Source organism: Aquila chrysaetos, chromosome 19 (genome assembly GCF_900496995.4).
Source record: "Aquila chrysaetos chrysaetos chromosome 19, bAquChr1.4, whole genome shotgun sequence".
NCBI classification, from domain to species: domain Eukaryota; kingdom Metazoa; phylum Chordata; class Aves; order Accipitriformes; family Accipitridae; genus Aquila; species Aquila chrysaetos.
The window spans coordinates 8,832,371-8,854,194 of record NC_044022.1 but is presented as its reverse complement, the minus strand read 5'-3'; the positions used below and the strand labels follow the sequence as shown (position 1 = coordinate 8,854,194).

The window sequence follows — 21,824 nt, the reverse complement described above, 5'->3', positions numbered from 1 at the left end:
ATCTCATTGTACAAGTTAGCACTCAAAAAGACTGTCATCTATAGCAGCTGCAAAGTCTTATTAATGCAATCTGATTACAAGTATTGAAAACATTCAAGAATGAACCATCATTATTCTCAAAAGATATTGCTGCAAGTAATCTTTTTTCTTAAGACTAGTTTCAACGTGAGTTGTAAGATTTTAAGTTTTCCTCAAAATCTAAGTCAAAGCACAGCTGAGTATTTTAATATACTTGCTGTTCTCACATCTTGGACAGGAAAAATTGTATTTCATACTTTCCAAATATGACTGCTGTTTATAAGACGCAGCAGTCCACATGTCCTTTCCTTCATAATGCAAAAGAACCATTATGTTATCTACCAGATTTTACTTACATTTCAGGTGTTCTTTTCTCTTATTTGATTTTTTTAAAATCCAAAATGTTCTAGTTAATTCCACCTCTAAGAAAGCAAACCTGTGACATCCTGTACAAGATGAGCATGTACTTACACAATCAAAAAGTAAAACTGGATCAAAAAATGTATTTTCTTTTTAGAAAATGTGGACCAAAACACCACCACTGAAAGAGGAAAGAAAATTTACTTTTCACCACACGGAAGACTCCCAAACACTCCTGCTATTCATCAACCTCCATATGGCACACTGGGCTTGTTCCAGCCTGGAAATATGTTTCAGCTACTACTTCAAAATTAGCAAAGGGAAAACTAAAAAAATCTTGTAGAAAAATACTGATGCAAGAAGGCAAGTTAAGAGCTGGTTGAAGTTCTTTCAAAGAAAAAGTCAACTGAAAATGGCTAATACCTTAGAGTGAAACCTGTCTGCAGTAAAGAGTCACTCCCAGTAAACTGTTAAAATACTGTCAAAAATTTATTTTTGTCAAAATTTAAGTTTGGGGTAGAAAGTAAACTAGATTAAGAAAACAGTCCAAAATGCTTGCAACTGTTACACAATGGAGACATTTTCTCACTCCTATGTCATCAGAAGCAGAAAATAACCACTGCTCTGAACTACAGGAATAACGCAACAAATGACAAGAGGCAAATGAAATTCAAAATTATGTGGGGAAAAAATGTGAATAATCATTACTGGTTTTCATCTCAGAACAAGTGAACAAAAGAATACTTACTGTCTGAGCCAGAAAAGGTAGCACTGTATGAATAGACAGTTTATCAGTCACTGATTTGGATGCAGAGATATTCACCCATCTTCGATATTAAGACCTGGCCATCACTACTACAGAAGTAGTCTACATGCCTATAGAGATTTTTCTGAAGGTCTTTATCTAGTGACCTTAGATGCTAAACTTGAAAATTGCAATCTTTTACAGAAAATATCCAAAGTCAGTAACTTGAACAAAAGCACGAATAAATATATTTTCTTTAAAAAGCTTATGTGCTTTTAAAAGACCTCTCTTCACATAAGCTACTGCAGCTTCATTTTACACAGAACTCATACTTTCAGAATGCTGTACTACAGGCCAAAAATTCAGATGACAATCTAACTTGTTAACAAAAAAAGAAGAGTCTAAAATAAGCCAAGATTTACTGTGGAACCTACTCTGTTGATTATAGAACTTTGCTACGTATCAAGATTTATGTCTTTTCTGCTTCATTATTTTGTCTTTTAGTTACTTGCTGCTTCTCGGAATTTTAATACTGCATTTAAAACACTGCATTATTTCTGATGTTTCTTCCCACCTCCCCCATTTCCATTTGTTGTAATACAGTAAAATATTGTATATACAAGATCTACAGAATGAAACTGACTAAAAAGGTTCCTCATTTTCTCACAATCTGTGGAAAATGTTATTCACCAGCCAAAAAATTAATGTATACAGAAGGCAAAAATCTGGCCCCAAATAAATTGCAATAAACAGTAGCTAGGAATAAAATCCAAAGATTTTCATTCCATGCCTCTAATTCAATCACCTGTTCAGGTAAAGGAAAAATCCTACCATGTCCCTTCACTGTCTATGGCTATACAGATGAAGCACTCTCTGAGGGTCTAACTGCAAAGACAGATTTTATTTTTTTTTTTCAATCACCATCACTGTTGACCATTTGAGAGCAAACAGGACCAGAGGTTTCTGTCAAAATTTCCCCTTGATCTAACAACTAACACTCACAAGGAAAGTAAAATTCTGCTTCTCAACTATTTTAAGGTAAAATTCAGAAATAAATAATTTTTCACAAGACAAAGGTGCTAAAAGAAGGTAACCACTTTAACGGATTCAGAAACCCTTTGGGGAAAGAAAAAAAAAAAAAAAAAAAGAAGATATCTATATATGAACCCACTTAATAGCAACTTCCTCATTACAATATTCTGTCAATTAATCTGGTTCCACTAGAGTTAAGAGCCACTTTAGATACATGGAACCAATATATAAAAAACACTTCTTCCATTTCTATTAACTTCATTTTTTGAATGACAGTAATGAAAATCAAAACATAGATTAAATACAGTTCAACAGCTGAGCATAATGCAAATGTTTTTCATTTGTAATCAATTTAAGGCACTGTTTACTTACCTGAAAACTAGTGTCTGAAAGCATTATCTACCATATCACCAAGTTCACAGTTGATACATGTAATATAATTACATTACATTCACAATATATTCACATCTTCAGAGGTATATTAGAGAACTTTATGCTGCAGCTTAGAATTACTCTGGTTTTATTTTAGCTAAAGAAATGTCATGAGAGTAGGTAAGTATCAAAACAGACATCCATGGGAGCATGGAGGATACCTTACTTTCACAGAACAAGTTGCAAATTATTTAATTTAAGATTCACTCCACAAGTCATCCTGGTGAGTGTGGAGTTGAAGGGCTGTTTAACTGGTAACAAAGTCTGGGCTAACTGTACCATCATGCAGAAGTATACTAAAATATTTAACTGAAAATGGGGTGTTATAAAGCAATGCTGCATTTTAGATTTCCCAAATGTTAAATTTTCCTTGCACAGGAAACAATTCTAGGCAAATATTAAAACAGAGTAAACACTGGACTGATCCAAAACAACAATTTTCTCCAACTGCAAGATCAAGGATGAGATGAAGTGCAAGTCATTGCTGTTTACTTAGAAGAAAAATTAACCTGCCAAGAATAACCTTTATCATGAAGTGTTTATGTAAAAATCTAACTACTTCTTAATTGGAATGTCGAATATAACATTGCAAAATGAACTTAAAACACTTTAAAAGCAGCAGTAGTTGTAGTGACCGTACACTAAATATGACTCTTTGCCAGACTTTTGTATTAACAATTTTTCCTCACCAAGAAGATATTACATATGCTAAATTGTAACAAAAGAGAGTCCAGTTGTAGTTGCTATCCCATAACTGATCTGAGTTACCAAGTAATTAAAATATGCCAGTATTTGCCAAAAGGAAGCTGAAAGCCAAAGTTTTTCATTGCTACAAATAAGTCCTATAGGAGAAACTCCTAACAAACATCTGCAGTCTGTTATACATGTTATGAATGTTGCTTACAATCAGAATAGTTCAATGTTTAAGATTTCCCCAACAAAGTTCTGGCCTGTCCACACATCCAGCACTTAAAAATATAAAACATGAACAAAGAAGCATCAATGAAACTCCCTGACATGAAACCAGGCTTCAGCTGTTTTCCAGCTCTCCATAGTTTTCCAGCTAGTACTTTCATACAACCTGGAGGCCATTTACTGTAAAACAGGAGCAAGATGAGGTAGACTTGATTGAAGACACTCATCATTTGAATAAACAGAGTTCTGACTGAGCAAAACAGTATGTATTGTACCAGGCAAGTCTAGCATTTTGATCAAAAGTTTAAGCAACTGGTCATCTGAACAAATCCAAATGGATTAAGAAAAATTGCTTTCTAGTTAAATTCCCTGACCCAAGTCCACACACAGTAACTCTTAAGCTACAGTGACTGCTTTCATCAAAAGATATCTAACAAAAACTACTATTTTATTTAGGTACTATAGATCCAAAGGTCAAAATCATGTTAGGGACACAATGGGCATCACAATGAACAGGGACAAACAAGAATAGCTGGTTCTTACCTAAAGACATGCAAGTTCCCCTACAGATAAACACATGTTTAATAATTCAGAAAGGACAGGGGGGAACAAACACAAAGACTCATAAGAAAATCAAATTTAAAAAGGATTATAAAAAGCAGCACTATGTAGAGAAGAGAAACAAAGCCTGAAGAACCTAATTTTGACATTATACTGTCTTTTTCAGATCTTTTGCATAATATATTTAGAAGAGACACTTACCAGCTAACCTGTCACAAGTACATCAACAAAACTGCTTTCAGCCCCACTAGTAAAAGCAGTGTGCTTCATGTTGTGTAAAAAACAAAACTAATACAAATACTCTTTCATCCTAGGCAATGCTAAGTCTAAATTAGTGAGCCATTAGCCACTGTAGGAAATCATAATGGGGACAGACATTTTAGTAGGACCTGCAGCGACAGGACAAGGGGTAATGGTTTTAAACTAAAAGAGGGTAGATTCAGGCTAGATATAAGGAAGAAATTTTTTACAATGAGGGTGGTGAAACACTGGAACAGGTTGCCCAGAGAGGTGGTAGATGCCCCATCCCTGAAAACATTCAAGATCAGGTTGGACAGGGCTCTGAGCAACCTGATCTAGTTGAAGATGTCCCTGCTCATTGCAGGGGGGTTGGACTAGATGACCTTTAAAGGTCCCTTCCAACCCAAACTATTCTATGATTCTATGACAACATTCAGGAAAAACATCTTTAAATGGTAAACCTTAAATATATTTGACTCTTAAATGTTAGCTTCTCTTAACCAAGATATTAAACTCCCCATCTGAACAGTTATAAAATGGCTCTACAGAAGCTCATCTCACCTTTCATTCCAAAACCCACTACTTATTAGAAATGCTAATTCATCTAACAATAACACCTAATCTCTGGAAAATTAAAATGGAACCTGAAGAAAGACTTGATGGAAGACAGAAATATCAGACTTAAATTCCGTATTCCTCATGGAAGATTTAATAACCCAGAACAAGCATTAGCTCTGATAATGAGATAAACCTACTTGATGCCTACACTACAGAAAGGAGGCTTATGAAATAATCATGAGAAAAAACCTAAATATTTTAATTAAAAAATAGCATTTAGACTGGTATCAGAAGACAGGCAACCTCACTAAGACAAGTTAATTTCTATGTCTTGGGTTACTGCATTACCACTACTAAAATTTTCCACTTCATGAGAGCTACTGAAGCCAAACATTAAGAGACTAAGCAAAAGGTCAGAGGCTTACTGCTCACGCTTGAAGAAAAAAACTGCTCAGAAGGCACTGCCTCTTGAGAGAGAAACCAGATCTATAAATAAGCCTTCCTCACACTAAGCAACAAATCCATTAACAGGTTTCCTCACATCAAAAGATACTATTTCTACAGAAATTTCACTTATTGCTTCTTGGATATTTTACTCTTCCTTTAAAGACAGACCCTTTGAATAAAGACAAACTTTTCTAAGCAGGGGAACTTATTTTGGCTGCAAGTCTCAATGCCACCAAGTAAGATCTCAGCATTTAGACAGGTGGATGAGTCCAAAACAGGTACCAAGTAGACAACTGAAACTTAGTTAGTTTCTTCTTAGTCTGGGTAAATACGTGTACAAACTCCAAGTCAAATTTAACTCCAGTAGCTGAGGAAGAAAAAATGAAAATTATTAAGGCAAACATTAATTTTAGTTTCTTCAAAATAAGTAGGGCATTTACCAAACACTTAACATTAACAAAGGCTTTCACTAAATTATTTATAAAAGCTTCGTTCTTACTTGTCAGAAGATGAAAAACTGAAGAACTCAGTATTTGAGGAACTTAACTTAGGTAAGTAGATTATTTTTTTTTAAACTTGTGAGCAGTAACAATTTTCAGAAATTATATTAAAAATACTGAATATAGACTTATTAAATCTATTCTTTAATAATTTTTTTCATTTTCATCTGTAAACCCCAGGAAATAGAAGCTAAGTATGCAAATGGAGTATTCTATAAACAAACACACCAGATGCATTTGTAGTCTTTTCATTAATGTTTAAACAAAAATGGCATCTGCTAAATCTGAGGCCTCATGAAACACTAAGACTGACAAAGACTGATGTCATTCTGCCACTGCATATGAAGCATCTGAAAAGTGTTCTTTTAGTTTCTTGATCAATCAGTCTTACTGAAAGAAAATTAAGTTACAAACAAAAACAGATAAAACTAAAGAACACGGACAAAATAATTCCTTGTCAATTACTCTAGGAGAGAACAAACCTGGGAATGGTTACAAGCAGTACCTCAACACCTAAATTCATACTGGAGATTTATGCACATTTGACATCACATTAAGGGACAAAAATTACTTATGAACAGTCACTTGTTTGCAAGTTCACATGAAGTAAATATTAGTATGTTCTCAAGTATTTTGTGCAAACATTAGAAGATGATGGCAACAGAGTAAAAGATTTTAGTCTCCTAAATATCTATAACATAACTTAACACAAGGAGAACTTAGCACATTACCCTAAATATTCACAGTTCACACACACTGAAATATAGTTATAAATTAAATGTAACATTGTAATGATTATTTGCTCCATTACTGAAAAATTACCTTAAGTAGCATCCTTAATACACATAAAAACATAATCTAGAAAGTCAATTATGAGCCATCCTAAAATGGTCATGAAATAAATACTTGCAAACAAAAAAATATTATTCCACAAATAGCTTCAGTTTACATATACAAACACATAATATGCTACAAAAGATGGCTGAAGTTCTGCATTGATTTTTATGCAATGTCTTTTCATACTAAAAGCAGATATGACTGTTAAAATAGTTTTTATATCTGGCAATGTAATTAAAGGCTGAAATAATACAATGTGAATATTTTAAGGCCTGTTAAGGAATTATTATTCTTACCTAAAGCACCAAATTTAGTATCTAAAACACTGAGGAACAGAAGAAATGCAAGATTTAAGTATCTGTCTACTGATACATATCACTGCAATCCTGCAAAAATAAAAAAAATTTAGTGCTACTGCCAAAACTAAGACCACCCACAAAAACACAAACTGCATATTTATACACTGCTTGCTCAAAGGCCTAGCCTATGTTGCTTTATGCATAGGAAGGAACTTGATCACTGAAGTAAAACCACTGCCAAGAAAGCAGGAATGTTTTGTCAGGTTGGGTTTTTTTTTTTAGTTCTACATTTAATAATCTGCCTTTCTTCAAGCTAGTTTTACCTTAAAAGGCTTTTAAGGTGTCAAACATGAACTACTTCTTCCACAAGTATGTATGCTGGATTGCAATAAGGAGGCAATTCATCTCTCCCAACCAAGCTCTACAAAAGAGCTTTTATAAAGCAGCTTAGCTTTATAGCAGTTTAAGAAACAGAGACTTTATTCATACAACCTCACAAAACATCACCACCATCAGCTTCATTAAGTACACTAGGCTGTCAAGATAAAATAACCAAATTTTATTAGTAGAAGAAAACAGGTCAAATTTGAAAAGATCCTTGGAATTTTTTATTGATTTATTTATTATTGGAAATCTGCCTTAGCTTAGTTTTGAATAAGGCAGGAAACAATTCTGCATTCAGTGAAAATTCAAACTTCTTGCATAACTGGGGCTTTTGAGTGTAATGGAATCAGAAGACAGAAAAAAAAATGCAGTTCTATTCACTTAAGAGCCAGGAAGTGCAAAAAACTATTCCTGAATTATTATTCCTGAAAACTATTCCTGAATTCCAAGGAAATCTAACTGATAGCCTCATTTCAAAAATGTCTACTACTTAACTTGCAAGTGAATGTACAAGTGAGGGATAAGATAGACCTCAGTAGGCTCAAAATAATAAAGAAATGGGAAGCTACATTTATGAACTGCTCCAAAGAAGGACAAAAGTCTTAAGAGCAAAAGCTAAATATGTGAGGTTTTTTTTCAATCAAGTTTCTGGCATTCCTGAAGCTATGAACTTTGTCGTTGTTTGGGGCTGTACTTTTTTACTCCCTTGCTTTCATCTCTCTTACAGCTTTTGATCTAAGTCCACTACAATCTCTGCTGTTGAGGCAATCTCCACTGCGTCAGCGAGTGCCACTTTATGCTGATACTTACACAAGATACTTGAGCAGGAGTGCTTCTGTGTAAGAAAAATTAAAGGAGCGCAAAATAACATCTAGAAATAATTCCTGAAAAGACTAGGAGATTAAAAAAAAGTCAAGTAATATACAAAGTCTTACATGAAAAAACAGTAAGCATTCAGAAGTTGAAACTGATTAACTCACAAGAAACAGTTCCTTACAAATGCAAGTTACACTTGAAAAAGGGGGAGCTTCCGTAGAGGGGAGAGGACAACAACATCCAAAAATCTCAACTCCCTCTTTAAACCATTAGTAAGAAGACGTGTAAGCTGCAGGCCAGTACCACAGCTATTGTTTCATTAAGTACAATACCAACCTGACACTATTTTACAGTGTTACTACAGAATTAAACCTGTGCACCATAAAACTACAACTCCTACATATTTTGTTCTCTTTTGTAGACACAGGAAAACTATTTTAATACACTAAATCCAAATCCCTCTCTTTTCACTCTTCTAAGCTGGTGACATGAATAGAAGTAGTTCCTGGAACTTGAATTCTTTTGCTCTGAGATTTAACAATGTAAATCTATGTAAGCCATTCACAGTTGGATAGTAACCATTGCACAGTTTGAATAATTAATGTATTACTAGCATTAGAAGTACTATTTTTTTTTAAAAAATATTTGTGCTGCTGAAAAATAAAATATTGCTTCCAATCACCATCGGCAAGCTCCTCTTTCAGCAAGAAATACGTATGCAAAATAAAAATTAATTAGCCAAATATTACAGGAAAGCAAGTTTCCTGATTAAGCTATTGTGAAATTAGAATACATATATATTGAGCTGGAACAGCAGATTTCAACTAACCAACTTTTACAAAGCAAGTGAAAACCCCTAACCAATATGAAAGTGTTGATCAATAACTTATCTACTAGAGATCACACAACTAGATTAATAAATTGTTTAGGCATCACTAGGCTGCCCATTAGATTAACAATCAATGCAACCAAATCTTTAATGTACAACATGACCATGAATAAGAATGCTTCAGGAAGATAAATCCCCTCACAGAAAATATTTTTATCATCTGCAACTAAACCAAGTAACTGGTAACTGCATTAACCTTGATTACAACATTTTTCAAAAGTAGTTATACCGAAAAATTAAAGTTTAACAAGTTAGGGAAAAGATACAGAAAGAAATTTTAAACAGGAAAGCCTAATACTGCAGCCTTATATGAGAGGTTCCAATTCTGGTTGTCATTGCACTTACCATTTATGTCCTTCTTTTATATTGAACAGTAAAAAGGGATAGGATATAAGTGAAGGAAGCTTACTTTTCAAAGCTTTTAAGAAACAAAAACAAGGATTAGAAACAATTATTATTTTCTTTCTAAATACATGGTTGGCAGAAGACTTTAATAAGTTATAAGGATTATGCCAAAAGAGTTTATCAAGACCTGATACAGTAAAAACTATCCGCCAGTATCATAAATTGCAATTTTTACCAAGAAGCAACTTTTAAACTCTTAAAACAGGGAGTAACTTTTTTCAGTGTATGTACAATGGTAATCTGAGACTAGAAGTAGATGGAGTCTGTTCACCGTAAGCAAGTATTAGTAAGAATAACTAAAAAAAATTAGTTGTATAAGAAATTCTACTAAATTGAGAAAAGATTTGATGTATCATTTTGCAATCTCCTAAAATGGTCTACAATTCTTCTCTGCTGCAAAATGCAAAGGCTTTTTCAATTCCCGTTCACACTATACAACTTAAGTACCATTATCTAAAGACATGTTATAATGAACACCTATAAAATGATAGGCCATGCTTAGAGTTACAGAGCTGCCCTTATTAGAAACAGTTGCTAAAGAAAGTAAATAAATACATCACTTCCAATTTTGTTTCAATTCTTCCTCTTTTAAAGTTCAAAGGACATTAGAAGTAAAACATAAGTCAACACATGACCAGAAGACTAAAGACTAGTCTGAATACTACAGGAAACATTTTTTTTATTATTATTGTATATGCCACTTCAACTTCACATGATATTAAGAAAATAACACCTGTACTATATATTCCTTTATATAAGACTTCTGGTAGGGTTGTCACTGCACAGCTACATCTATACATTCTTGCAGTGTATTAATTAGTTCCAGATGAACACAAAATTCCAGCAATGCAGCTCAGTGGGAAAGCTACACTCTTCCAAAGCATTCTTCCACCTTTACCTTCCCCCCCCAAAAATTTCATCGTATTAAAGTCGCAAAAAACACGTATAGTGATTGAAGTGCTTTCCATTTGAACCATTCCTCTTCCCTTCTTACACTACATTTTTGCCATGTCCAGCACACTAACTTGAACAGTTCCTATTCACACAGAGTTAGGAATTTAAAGATGCAGATAAGCACGAGGATGGCCAAACTGTGGCAAGCAATTCAAGCACAGAGTCTAACTAACAACATCTCAAGACAGCTCCAAGAAGAAAACCAGCATTACCTAGTTTTCCCCAGCACCCCAAGCTGTAGGATATAGGCCACAATCTCCTAACAGCAATGGAAACTGAGAGCTACTGCCATCTCAGGCCTATGGGTTGGCTCCCCAGCTTCCCCTTCCTGCAGCTCTCTGCAGCAAGTAGCATGGGTCTCACAGATCAGCCACAGGAGGATTTTGACACGTAGCTTATAGGGTCAGAAAGTCAGGCTACCCCAAGAGATGCTACGTGAAGGTATTATGGTAAAATGAAATTTCATATTTGGCACTACAGAAGTCACAATCAATAAGTGCTATTTCTAAATTACATCAGACAATTGTTATATGCTATTTCACAAAGTATGTTTAATAATATGTGCAAACACACTAAAGGACATTATGAGTTTTGAATTCTTCATCTTCATCACCCCAAAGAAAAGACATGCTGAAAGCAGTTTTCTTTTACAGTGTGAGCACATATGGAAATAAATGATTGACTGTTTTCTGCTGCAAAGGTTCTCAAAACACAATCAGCAAAATCAACTGATAGCTGTTAGTAACATCAAAGGAACAATTTTGCTTCCTCCCCATCTCTATTAAAAACACTAAGGGGCAGAGGATGGGAAAAAAATGTCCTGCTGAGAACAGGAAATCTTTTATTTTCTAACTTCTCTTAGCATGTCTCAGAATATACATAATATATTCTTCTCGGCCCTACAGAAAACGTTATGGTATAGAATGTAAGATCGGTATTTCTTTCACAAAACACAAAATCAGAAAGTAGCTGAAAAACCAGCAGTTTATTTTTGATTTATGTATCAAGTGGTACCTGTGAAGGGGAGCAAAATTCCCTCCTGCAGATTACAGTTGTTATAATAATGTAAAAGAGCACTGTGTGCATCACTTACTCATTGCTTCCTCACTAAGAGTAGCTGTAATAGTAAAAGGTATCCTTCTCACATGAAACTAAAGCATTCACAAAACAGGTTGCGTTCATTTAACTGCTTTGGTTGGTAGAAAAAAAAAATCATACCCTCGACCAAAACAGATCATCATGAAAATTTAGAAGCTGACTCCTCTGATACCAATGTTTTGCTAGTCCTGCAGGAAGAGTCTTCAGAGGCAGAGCACACCTAAATTACTAATATAAATAATGTAGAAATTATAGCAGAGGACAATTTTCTTTTCCACCTTTATAATCTTTCGGTCTCCTTTAGTACAGATTTTGAGGTTTTCCTCATCTAGTTTTACAGTAGGGTCAAAGGGGAGAGTGATTTTAGGCTCCATATGAAGTTAACACTGCCCATTTTGTTTCTGAAGTGTATTATTCCTAGTAAGTTAAGCATAAATCAAAACAAGAAATTCAAATAAGCTTAACAGCCTAAACTGGTTTAAAATTTAAACCTTCAGTCAAACTAGGGCACCTCCTCAGGGAAACATAATTAATTCCCTTGGCCTCCTACTCCAAAAAATTCTCTTATTTTCTTGGAAAATTTCATTTCCCAAATAAAAAAGGCAAATTATTATCTGAACACCTTCACTTCACTGAAATGTTACATCACCAGCTTGTAGGAAAAATAACAGTGATGCCATCATACAAGAGAATAACTACGCTATTAAATTTCTACCACTCCATTCATGAGAATGATGGAATACTGAAGGAGAACCAGGAAACAAGGCGGCAGCAGCTTAATAGCTAGTATGTAAAAATATTATAATAAAAAAGAATTCTTTTACAATTTGGACTTTCTTCACAGAATTTTACTTACATTGTCCATGAAATTTGGCTTAAATCCTCCCTCCTGCTGTCGTCGTAATTCCTCCTGTTCCCTCTGGCGTAGCATCTCTTCTTCACGACGCCGATGTTCTTCTTCGTGTCTAGAATATTTTTCAAAAACTATGTCAACTTAGACTCTTGACCTGTTCAGGCTTGTACTCAGTCTCAGGAGATAGGATCAAGCATATAAAAAAACCTGGTCATTATTTATTTATTTTTATATATGGTGTAAGGCACTAATCTACTCCACCTGATGGGTTTGAATATTATTGAAATTTGTGGGGTTTTTTTTGAACTAGAATACAGGTAATTACAATACCAGTACATTCTATAACTGTTCTTCTGGCTATATATTGGTAAGCAGGTTAAAATACTCCACTTCTTAACAAGTTACTATGTATTAAAACATTTCAATACTGCCAAAAGACACATTTTTAACTCTGCAAAGTGTTCGTGTTTTGTTCTTTTTTCTCATCTATATTTCTTGTGATATTTAACATAAAAAGTATAAACTCCATCAACATGATACTATCTCTTATTTTCTTAAGTTTTAGCAGATGCATGGAAAGAAGTATTTGTATGAATCAGATCCTAAAGTAAAAACTGTTTGCAACATACCACAATGTCAAGTGAAAATACCCCCAAAAATTTCATGTCAGACTATACATTTGCAATGCTACTATTCCACATGCAGATCACTTGCCCATAAATCTCAGAAGCACGTTCATATCTATTACAGCTATGCTTCTGCCACAAGGTTAAAATAAATTATATGAAACAAACAAAAAAAATTGTTATGACACTTCTACATTATTTAGAAAGCTCAGAAATTTACAACAGAACTAGTAGAGCTGAAATAAATGAAAAAATTCAAGAAATACTTGAAACCATTCTCTTATATAAGCATAAGTGATCGCTTTTCTGTTCAAGAACATTAACAGAAACATCACACATTATGCTTTTGAAAAGCAACTTTTTAGCAGCAGAAACATTTTTATTTGGTATCAAAAGCAAGCTCTACAAGCTAGAGTATCTAAATTCATGCAGGCCTACAGCAGCTGCATGCCACACCTTTGCACAGTAGAAGACAAAATACCTCAATTGTATCTGCTTGCGTTTTTGAAGTTCTTGATTTCTAAGTTCTTCCAAACGCCTCAATTCTTCTTGACGGCGCATGAGATCTAACAGGATTAAAAATGTAATAAAGATAAAAGCCGCCAATCAACAATATGGCAAAAGAAAAAAAATTGCTATTACTGTCAGATTACAGTTCTAACATTCAATTTTTAAAGAAATTTCTCAACGCATTGAACTAGTTTCTTCCCACAAAGCTCAGTCTAATATATGAAAAAACCACACTGGATCCATGGCTCACAGAAACATGGAAAGGTACAGGACTGGCAAAGCCTCTGAAGCAGGTTATGGAAACAGAAATCTGAATTCCTCAAACAAAGAAAAGGAGAAAAAACTCTAAATCTCTTAAATCACATCCTGGTTTTACATCTAGGGCAAGGTATCAATTTTCTACTGCTAAAGTCACACTAGCAAGAAAACTGGTACAATATATATGGGCTTATACTATGCACTACTCATTGCGGACCACTGCATGGCATACATCAGAAAAAAGTGATATGAACTTCAGGTGCATGTAATCCGAGCCGCCACAGAGATTTATCACAACTCAGCTTATAGCAACTTACAAATGACTTATCTTTTAACACTACCAGAAAGGAACAGATGGATCCTCTTAAAAAGCATTTAAAATGCTCTTAAAATGCAGGGCGCAACTATTAGTAATTACTTTTGCTGTACTGGTTTCTGACTAGTCACATTATTGATTTCTGCCTGGAAATTTATGCTTTCTTCAATGAATATTAATTCTATCTTTTGTTAGAAAGCAGTTGTTCGCCTTTTCTATCTTTGCAGGATATTGGCCACATGACATTATAGACACCATGAGGAACATTCCACTATACCACCTATTATATGCCTTTTAGGCTTTAGTTCAACTACTCCACACACTTATCTATGCATTTCTGCACTATACTAATTAAAGCATCTTTTTAGCTGTGCAAATCACTTTCCTCAAACTTGCATCACCATGTATTACAACTTAACCTTTTAATGTCCAAAACCAACTACAATGACCAGTACATTTCAGCAAAATATCATGTATTTGTTTTCTTTTCTAACAAAGCAGATTATCAGTTTCCTATTCTCACATCATCCTTATTGACATTAGAACTCCTTTCTCAAGCACATTTTGCAGGCTTGCTTTTCCAATCTCTTCTGCGAAATTAACACATTTCACACTTCAATAGAATATGATTACATTGAAGATTCATTCAAATCACAAAGTCTGAGGGCTGCTTCTTTCCAGCTGTGCTTACCATAGAAGACCTGGCCACTGTTATACTGATACTCAGGGAGCACCACAAGCATACTTTTTTTTTAAAATAGCTTTTAGATTATTTCAGAGTACAAGTGCACTTTTTTTTTTTTATTAACCTTTAGGTTGTTTCAGGGTATTACCAAGATCAAGAACTGACCCATTCTATGCTCAATATTGTCCACTGTGGAAAAAGATTTCCTTTTCAGTTCTTTGTTCTTCCAAATTTATGTAGCATTCCCTTTTTCTTCTGTTAATACACTGGCACAGCATTTCCTACTTTCTCTCTACCACTAATTGCTACAAATTTATCATTTACTCCCCTTTATTCTTAAGGTGTAGAGTCTTACTTTTCCCAATGTCCTCTTAATTTTTTTCCACAGCACACTTCTGATTATTGCCTTTCCTGAAATTGTTAGTATTTTAAAGTTCAACATACCAATTTACGATCCAGTACCATTTGACAATGGTAGAATCTTGGCACAAAGCCTTACTAGCCAGATGAAAATACAGATCTACAAGTTCGGGCTGTCCACAGAGACATTCATATTAAAAGATCTGCAGTGATAGTAATTCTGGACTGACACATGTTGGACACAGGCCCTTTCTCTGAATAGAAAAAAGCTGCACTAAAGCAGCTGTGAAAAAAAAAAAACCAAGCATTATTATTATTAGCTTCTGCACTTTCTTGTGCTTAAAAATGGGCAAGGTCTTCATTTTATCCTCAACCTTTTGCAAAGTAGAGGGCAGAAGGTGAAAGTATACTCTCACCTCAGAAGTTAATCCTACAAGCAGGAATACCAAGTCTGAAAAGATTTTGAAGTTGTTTTAGCTGCTGATTTTTCAGGTTCTAAAAATGGAAAACAAATGCCCAGCTTCCATGTAACTGATAAAGAATGAAGCTTTCAGTTAAATTCAGTCATGTTTTCCAGGATTTTCATAAACTATTTAACCACCATTATGAGAGAATATTTACAAAAATCTGAAGCATACCACCAAATACATAGATCAGAAACATCGCGGCAATTTACTTACACATGGAAACCCATATTCTGCTTTACAAATTACTTCTGACTCAATCTGTCAAAACATGACACTTAAAAGTGAAAGATTACACATATCAAAAGAATGAAGTCTACTTTCAGTACTAATACCACACCGCAAAAACCTGAGTACTTAAGCCAACATGTTCTAGTTCAAGTCATACTAGCTCTCATAAAGTAATTTCTATAAAACCTTCACCTGCAGGAGTATATGGACTCTAGTGAGCTCAGCCTTCCCATCTTCTTTTTAGCTCCTAAAAATTAACATATTGCATTTCATATTTCAGAAAAACTACTTCAATACACCTTTAAATCTGTGTTTTGTGCATCAGGTGTACAAAAATATTAATTCTAGGTTCTGATGCGTCAAAAGTTTCACCGCATCTTTCTTAAAAACCCTGTGATGCACTCTCATTAACATAATTAATATTCTTGGCATGGTCTGAACTTATACCCAGAGACACTATTCAGACCAGCAAGATTTAGAAGCAGATAATGTCTGAAAAGAAATACAAGAGAAAAAAACACCTTATTTTCATACACACTGAAGCTGCAGAGTTGACAAGATTAAAACAAAAGGAATGTTTACTAACCCCTAGAGCTTGACAAATTAAACATCTGCAGGTGAATAAGCAGAAATCTAATTAGCTGAACAAAATTCCAAGTTATTTGGTACCAAAGAGAAGTACTCTGTTAACCAGGCAGGGAAGGAAAAAACCCTCCTCCCACACTAACAAAAAGCATGTTTCCTCACTGGAATATTAGCACCAAAAGCATTCATATTCTAGTAGCTCTTTAATGGAAGGAGTAATTCTCTTCCTTTTCCATATAAAAGTGGAGCTTAACAGACACTCAAAAAAAAAAAAAGGAATATTTTTTCTTCACAATGTCCTTATAAGAAACTCTAATATCCATAAAACATACCTAAACTGTTCTCCCACATTGTACCATCAAGACCTTTTCTATCTTAATAAACAGGCCGCTGTCATCTTGTCGCAGTTTAAAACACGATTAAGGTATGCTAATTTAAAGAAAAAGTAATCCCTAGCCTTGCCTTCAAGTACAGGCAACAGATGGATAAATTCTAAAAAAATTAAAGAGTAGAAGTTCTAGAACTGGATCATTAGGACTGCCAAATATTAACAATTAGTTAAGTGAATGGTAAATTTAGCCAACCTGTATTTTCAGCACTGAACCGTCTTTACCAATATCAGTCACACAGATACACAAAATTTAAAATGTGTGTCTAATTGAAAAGGAGGGGTTGTACTGTGTATTATAGGCATTGTTGTTAATCACATTAACATTCACATTCCTCACATGTAAGATATACCTATGCTTAACGCAAACCAAATGCTTTAACATTTTTTGCTTGGAAAATAAACCAAGAACCAACTTGACAGTTGTCATTTCAGGTGCTGCAATAACTATCTGGCATTTCAAAACAGTTTTTTATTTTATTATGCTCTGTATTTCAGTACAAGACCTTATATAAACAGTATGGTTTCACACTAAAAGCAAGCATGCCTATTTAGAGAAAACAGGCTAAATAAACTTTTTCCTAACGACAACTTTCAGCTGCAGTAAATTTAAGAATACTATGTAAAAAATGAAATATGCTCCTTTTAATCTCTTTTCCAGTTATGAAAATGTTTTAAAACAAATTTAAAAGGACTACTTACTACCTAAACACCAAGCATTTAGGTGTTTTAATTCCACCAACCTAGTGAATACCCTAAATCCAGCTCATATAAATATTTTCAATGTGTCATTCAAGTCAGCAGAAAAAATTAAGATAAACCAGTCTCACACAGGGAAGTTGTACTACCAACAAAAATGTCCTTTCTTAAGAGTGAGCATTAAATAAAGCCAAATAATTGCAGCAGACAGCTTGTATAAATTACCTAGGTTTAAGTTTTGAAATGCATCCACTACTTGGAATCTCAAGAAGTTCAAATCCCTTTAAAATGACAAGGAACTCTTATTTAGCCTATCAAGCTAGTTATTGCACTGTCTTATGATCTAACACTCCTAGGGATAAGAATTTTTTTTAGCTAGCCATGATCTCCCTTTAATTAAGATTTAAAAAAAAAAAAAAAAAAAAAAAACCACTTCGGTGTTTCATTCATGCAACAAACCTTGAGATCCTTTCTGTCAGATCTGCAATATATTTAAACTTTACCCACTCAAGTCTTGCAATTTAGCAGTCATACAGAGGGAACTAAAATCAAGTAATAGTACAATAGTTCTGAACTAGAAAGCAGTGATTGCATGCCCACAGCACTGTGGGAAAACCACGTTTTGGGGAGAAGACTAACAAGCAGAAAGTACCAGATACTCGCCCTGCTACTGTCCTCTCTGCTCAAGAAACACTCCAGCTCTGTTCTTAAAGATAGGGCTTGAAAGCAATTGCTAGAGGACTTCCCCGCCCCCCTCACACTAGCAGAAGACAAGATGTCCAAACAATTACTAGAGAGGGATACATGATCTTAAAATTTCAAGAATGACTGAAATTCATGGCAACTGTGAGTTATTTTGAGTTGTTACATACATACAATACTATGCACACATCAGACTTCTTAGCTGGGTTTCAAAGGGGAAAAAAAGTAACATTAGCTACTGGAACATTTAAAATCATACCAGAGGTGCACAGAACAGCCGAAAGAAGTACAAACTATCTATCATTTTTTATTTTTTCCTGCACAGGGCCCACAAACAGTACTTAGTCCTATCTAGTACCATAAGCAACACCAAAAATGGAAAATAATTTTACTGATGACTGTGAAGCTACCATTCAATTTCTTTACATAACCTGCTTACACTAGACAAATTTAAGAAGTGAAGAAAACAGACCTAGACAATGACTGCTTTCTCAGTTTCTTAATTCATCTCTGCAAATCATCAAGGAATACGTGTAAGGAGTAATATTACTTCCTTTTTCTCAGTTCAATGCATTTAATTAAATAGCATCTGCAAAATCTCTACGTTTAGCGTACAGCTCAATATGCTACACAAAGAAAATCTGTGACAAAACAAATTTAATACTAGTAGATAATCTGATTTTACCTTGCCTCATCAGCATTAACTGATGCTCATGTCTAGCTGCTTCCATTTCTGCCTCTAGTTTCTCTTTGGCTTCTCTAATGTTCCTGTCAACCTGTTCACGCTGTTGCTTTTCCATCTCATCAAGAGCCTTCCACCGTGAAGCATACTCAAACTCAAATGTTCCAGGTTGAGCAAAGCGTGGTGGCTGTTCTCTTTCCCTAATAAAAATTTTGCAGTTAAAATGTACAGAAAGAGACATTTAGATCAACAGCTGTAACTGCCAAAGAATTTATAAATAATCACTTTAAGGGTAGATCAGACTTTAAATCAACCTGTCAGATGACTACATTCTAAACCAGTCAAAGCTTAGTTCAGCTGTTAAGAGTGATCAGAGAAATTGTCCAAATAAAGATCTGTTCAATTCATATAATTTTAAGATAAAAATTCATGTTTACATTGGTACAAAATACTAAGCTGCAACACTAGATTAACTGTGTTCAGCCTTCTAAAGCAAGCAGTCAATTCATAAAACCAGTTATTTAAATAAATATCAAAGCTCACTAGACAGCTCAGAATATTAGCCACAATCTCTAAACATTAAAAGGTGCCAACATTGTATTTCACATTCTGACACTAATATTGTAAATAACAGTGACACATTTTTTAAAAGTGGTATTCTACAGCCTTACCAGAATGAGCATTTTAGCTTCAAACAGTGTGATTTCTAAATGGCAATCAAATTTCAATGTTAATAATTAATATTATCAGATTAGGTGACTTCTCTTCCACCTCATGATGAAGACTCACTTTCTCATGTTATGCGCAAAGTTTTATCTGAACCATGGAAGCTGCAAAGATTTACACTCCACTGACTTTACAATCAATTAAGGGTCTATTCAGAGAACATAAAATCTGTGGGTACACAAATCTCTGCAGGATTAGACCACACCCCTAATCCATAAAAAGACTATAGTTTGGCTGGCAACAAGTTTTAACTGATTTCAGTGCAGGCCAGGAAATCTACCTACTTTAGTAAATGCACAGAATGTTAAACCAACAAGTCAAGTCTGAATTTTACTATGATCAGGAAATCTTGGCAAGGTCCTACTTAATCCTTTGACACAAAACAGCACAACATACAAAACATTACTTCCTGTTATGCAAACTCAAAAAAAAAAAAAATTAGCATATATTTACCAAGCTAACTAAGGACATAAATCATGTTTTATAAAATAAAGCTGAACACGACTTACTTGTGATACTGTTGTGTTTTTTGCATTAGCTTCTCTGGGAGCCCATCTTCATCATCAAATTGCTCCATTGGTTCTACAACAACAGGTCGAGGTGTTCTGGAAGACAGTTTCAATTTAATAATTAAATCATAAATGAAGCAGTTAAAGTTATTTTAGTATTTTGAGGAAACACTCCAGAAAGCTAACATATGTTATCTATAATGCCTGTGTCTTGCAAATTCTTCTTAAATCGTAGAGTTCCAGTGAATCCCGATTTGAAGAATTACCTTTGAAAATAATTGTTTCTATACACAAAACCAACTATTCTGCCTAGAAACCACAACATACTTCATGTAGTTCTGTTTCCTATGAAGTAAAGATTTAAAAAAAAAAAAAAAAAAAAAACTCAAAACCATCTACAAACAATTACAAAATAGGAAGGAACTACCTTTTTGTTTTCATCAGTGAGGTAATATGGGGGCCATGATTATATTGGGAAAGCATCAAACAAACCCAAAAGAGAACAACACAGCCTATTCATATTTCCACAGAATATTAAAAGTTACTTTTGAAAGTTACTCTGCAATTGAAAACAGCTTGACAATTTGGCATTAATATTCCAGTGATAATTAGAAAAACATTTCTGCTTAAGTTATTTAAAACCCTTTCTTTGAACAACCATACTCTCACAAATCAGAATCCTAATTCATCTTTGAAAATACCTTCCTTGAATTCTCATTATCTGTAGTAATCAGAGATGAGTATTAGCCAGTACTGCCAAGGATAGCAGTATAAGGATCCTGAATGGCATAAAAAGCTCTCTGCATCAGTCTTGGGAGCATAGCCTATAATACACACCTTAAAGCGGTAAGAAAAGAGCTAAAGACACTATTTGCAAAATGCCAGCGCTTATTTATTGTGTTCCACACCTTCATGTCACTTCACAGATCTTTTCACAGAAAAAAAATCAATATATTTTAACAACATCGACAGCTGAAAAAGAAAACTTTGGGCATCGAGTGCAGATTAAAAAGATGAAGTCTGGAATCACAGAGCATGCAACTAACTCAGCAACTGTTTCTCCTGATGTTCTCCGCATGGCAATTATTGGCAGCTCTGTTATTTAAATGCAACTGAACTATGGTGTTAACAAGTTATTATTTAAAACAACAATTTTAAATCTCTAAATGTTTAAAATGCCTGGTTTTGATATATTTAGCCCCTGAATTTAAAGATTTGTCTTCTGATGAGGCAAAGAGTTTTCAGCTAAAACCATAAAATCTTAGATTCTGAAGCAAAACGTTAAAGTATCATGGCAGCAGATTCATGCTAATTATCTTTGCAACTGTGCGTTAGGGAACATGTCAGCCACCTACGCAAGACAAAGATCAAGTGCTTTTTATTCACTCAGGCGATGGTTAGCTGGTCATTTCAATCCAGCTAATCTATCCAGAATACCCTCCCTTATATCCCAGCTTTTTTCCCTGCCACATCTCTCATGCCAAGAATAGCATTCATGTAACACTGAACTAGATTAGTTCCCTTGTTTGGTTGACCATCCTTACATTCAAACACTAATGCCAAGAAAACCCAGGGAGCAAGAACAAATTGCTGGCACCGATAACAGTAAAGGCATATTCAGATTGAATTTACTACGTAGCCACCAGGTCAGTTCAGTGGCACACAAAATTTATGAGATTATCACAAGAAAATGGAGTTCCAGACCCTTTCCCCAATCTCCTCCTTGCAACATTTTCTCCT

At 34.4% G+C, this 21,824-nt stretch overlaps 1 protein-coding gene across 8 annotated transcripts in view; it reads right to left on the bottom strand.

Annotated features, from left to right (window-relative positions):
• Positions 1-21,824, bottom strand: part of PSPC1 (paraspeckle component 1) — a 65,457-nt gene that overhangs the window by 39,751 nt on the left and 3,882 nt on the right. For 7 of the 8 annotated variants that reach the window (XR_005930893.1, XR_005930892.1, XR_005930894.1 and 4 more), the window contains exons 3-6: positions 20,085-20,180; positions 18,853-19,049; positions 13,451-13,535; positions 12,347-12,455 (exon numbers count right to left, since the gene is read on the bottom strand). Coding sequence is in view for 3 of the 8 variants with exons in the window: in XM_041118495.1 (XP_040974429.1) it covers positions 12,347-12,455; positions 13,451-13,535; positions 18,853-19,049; positions 20,085-20,180 (487 nt within the window). In the remaining 5 variants the exon portion in view is untranslated. Of the gene's footprint in view, positions 1-4,715; positions 5,676-12,346; positions 12,456-13,450; positions 13,536-18,852; positions 19,050-20,084; positions 20,181-21,824 lie in introns of those variants that run through there. The other variant, XM_030042575.2, reaches the window with a different exon arrangement.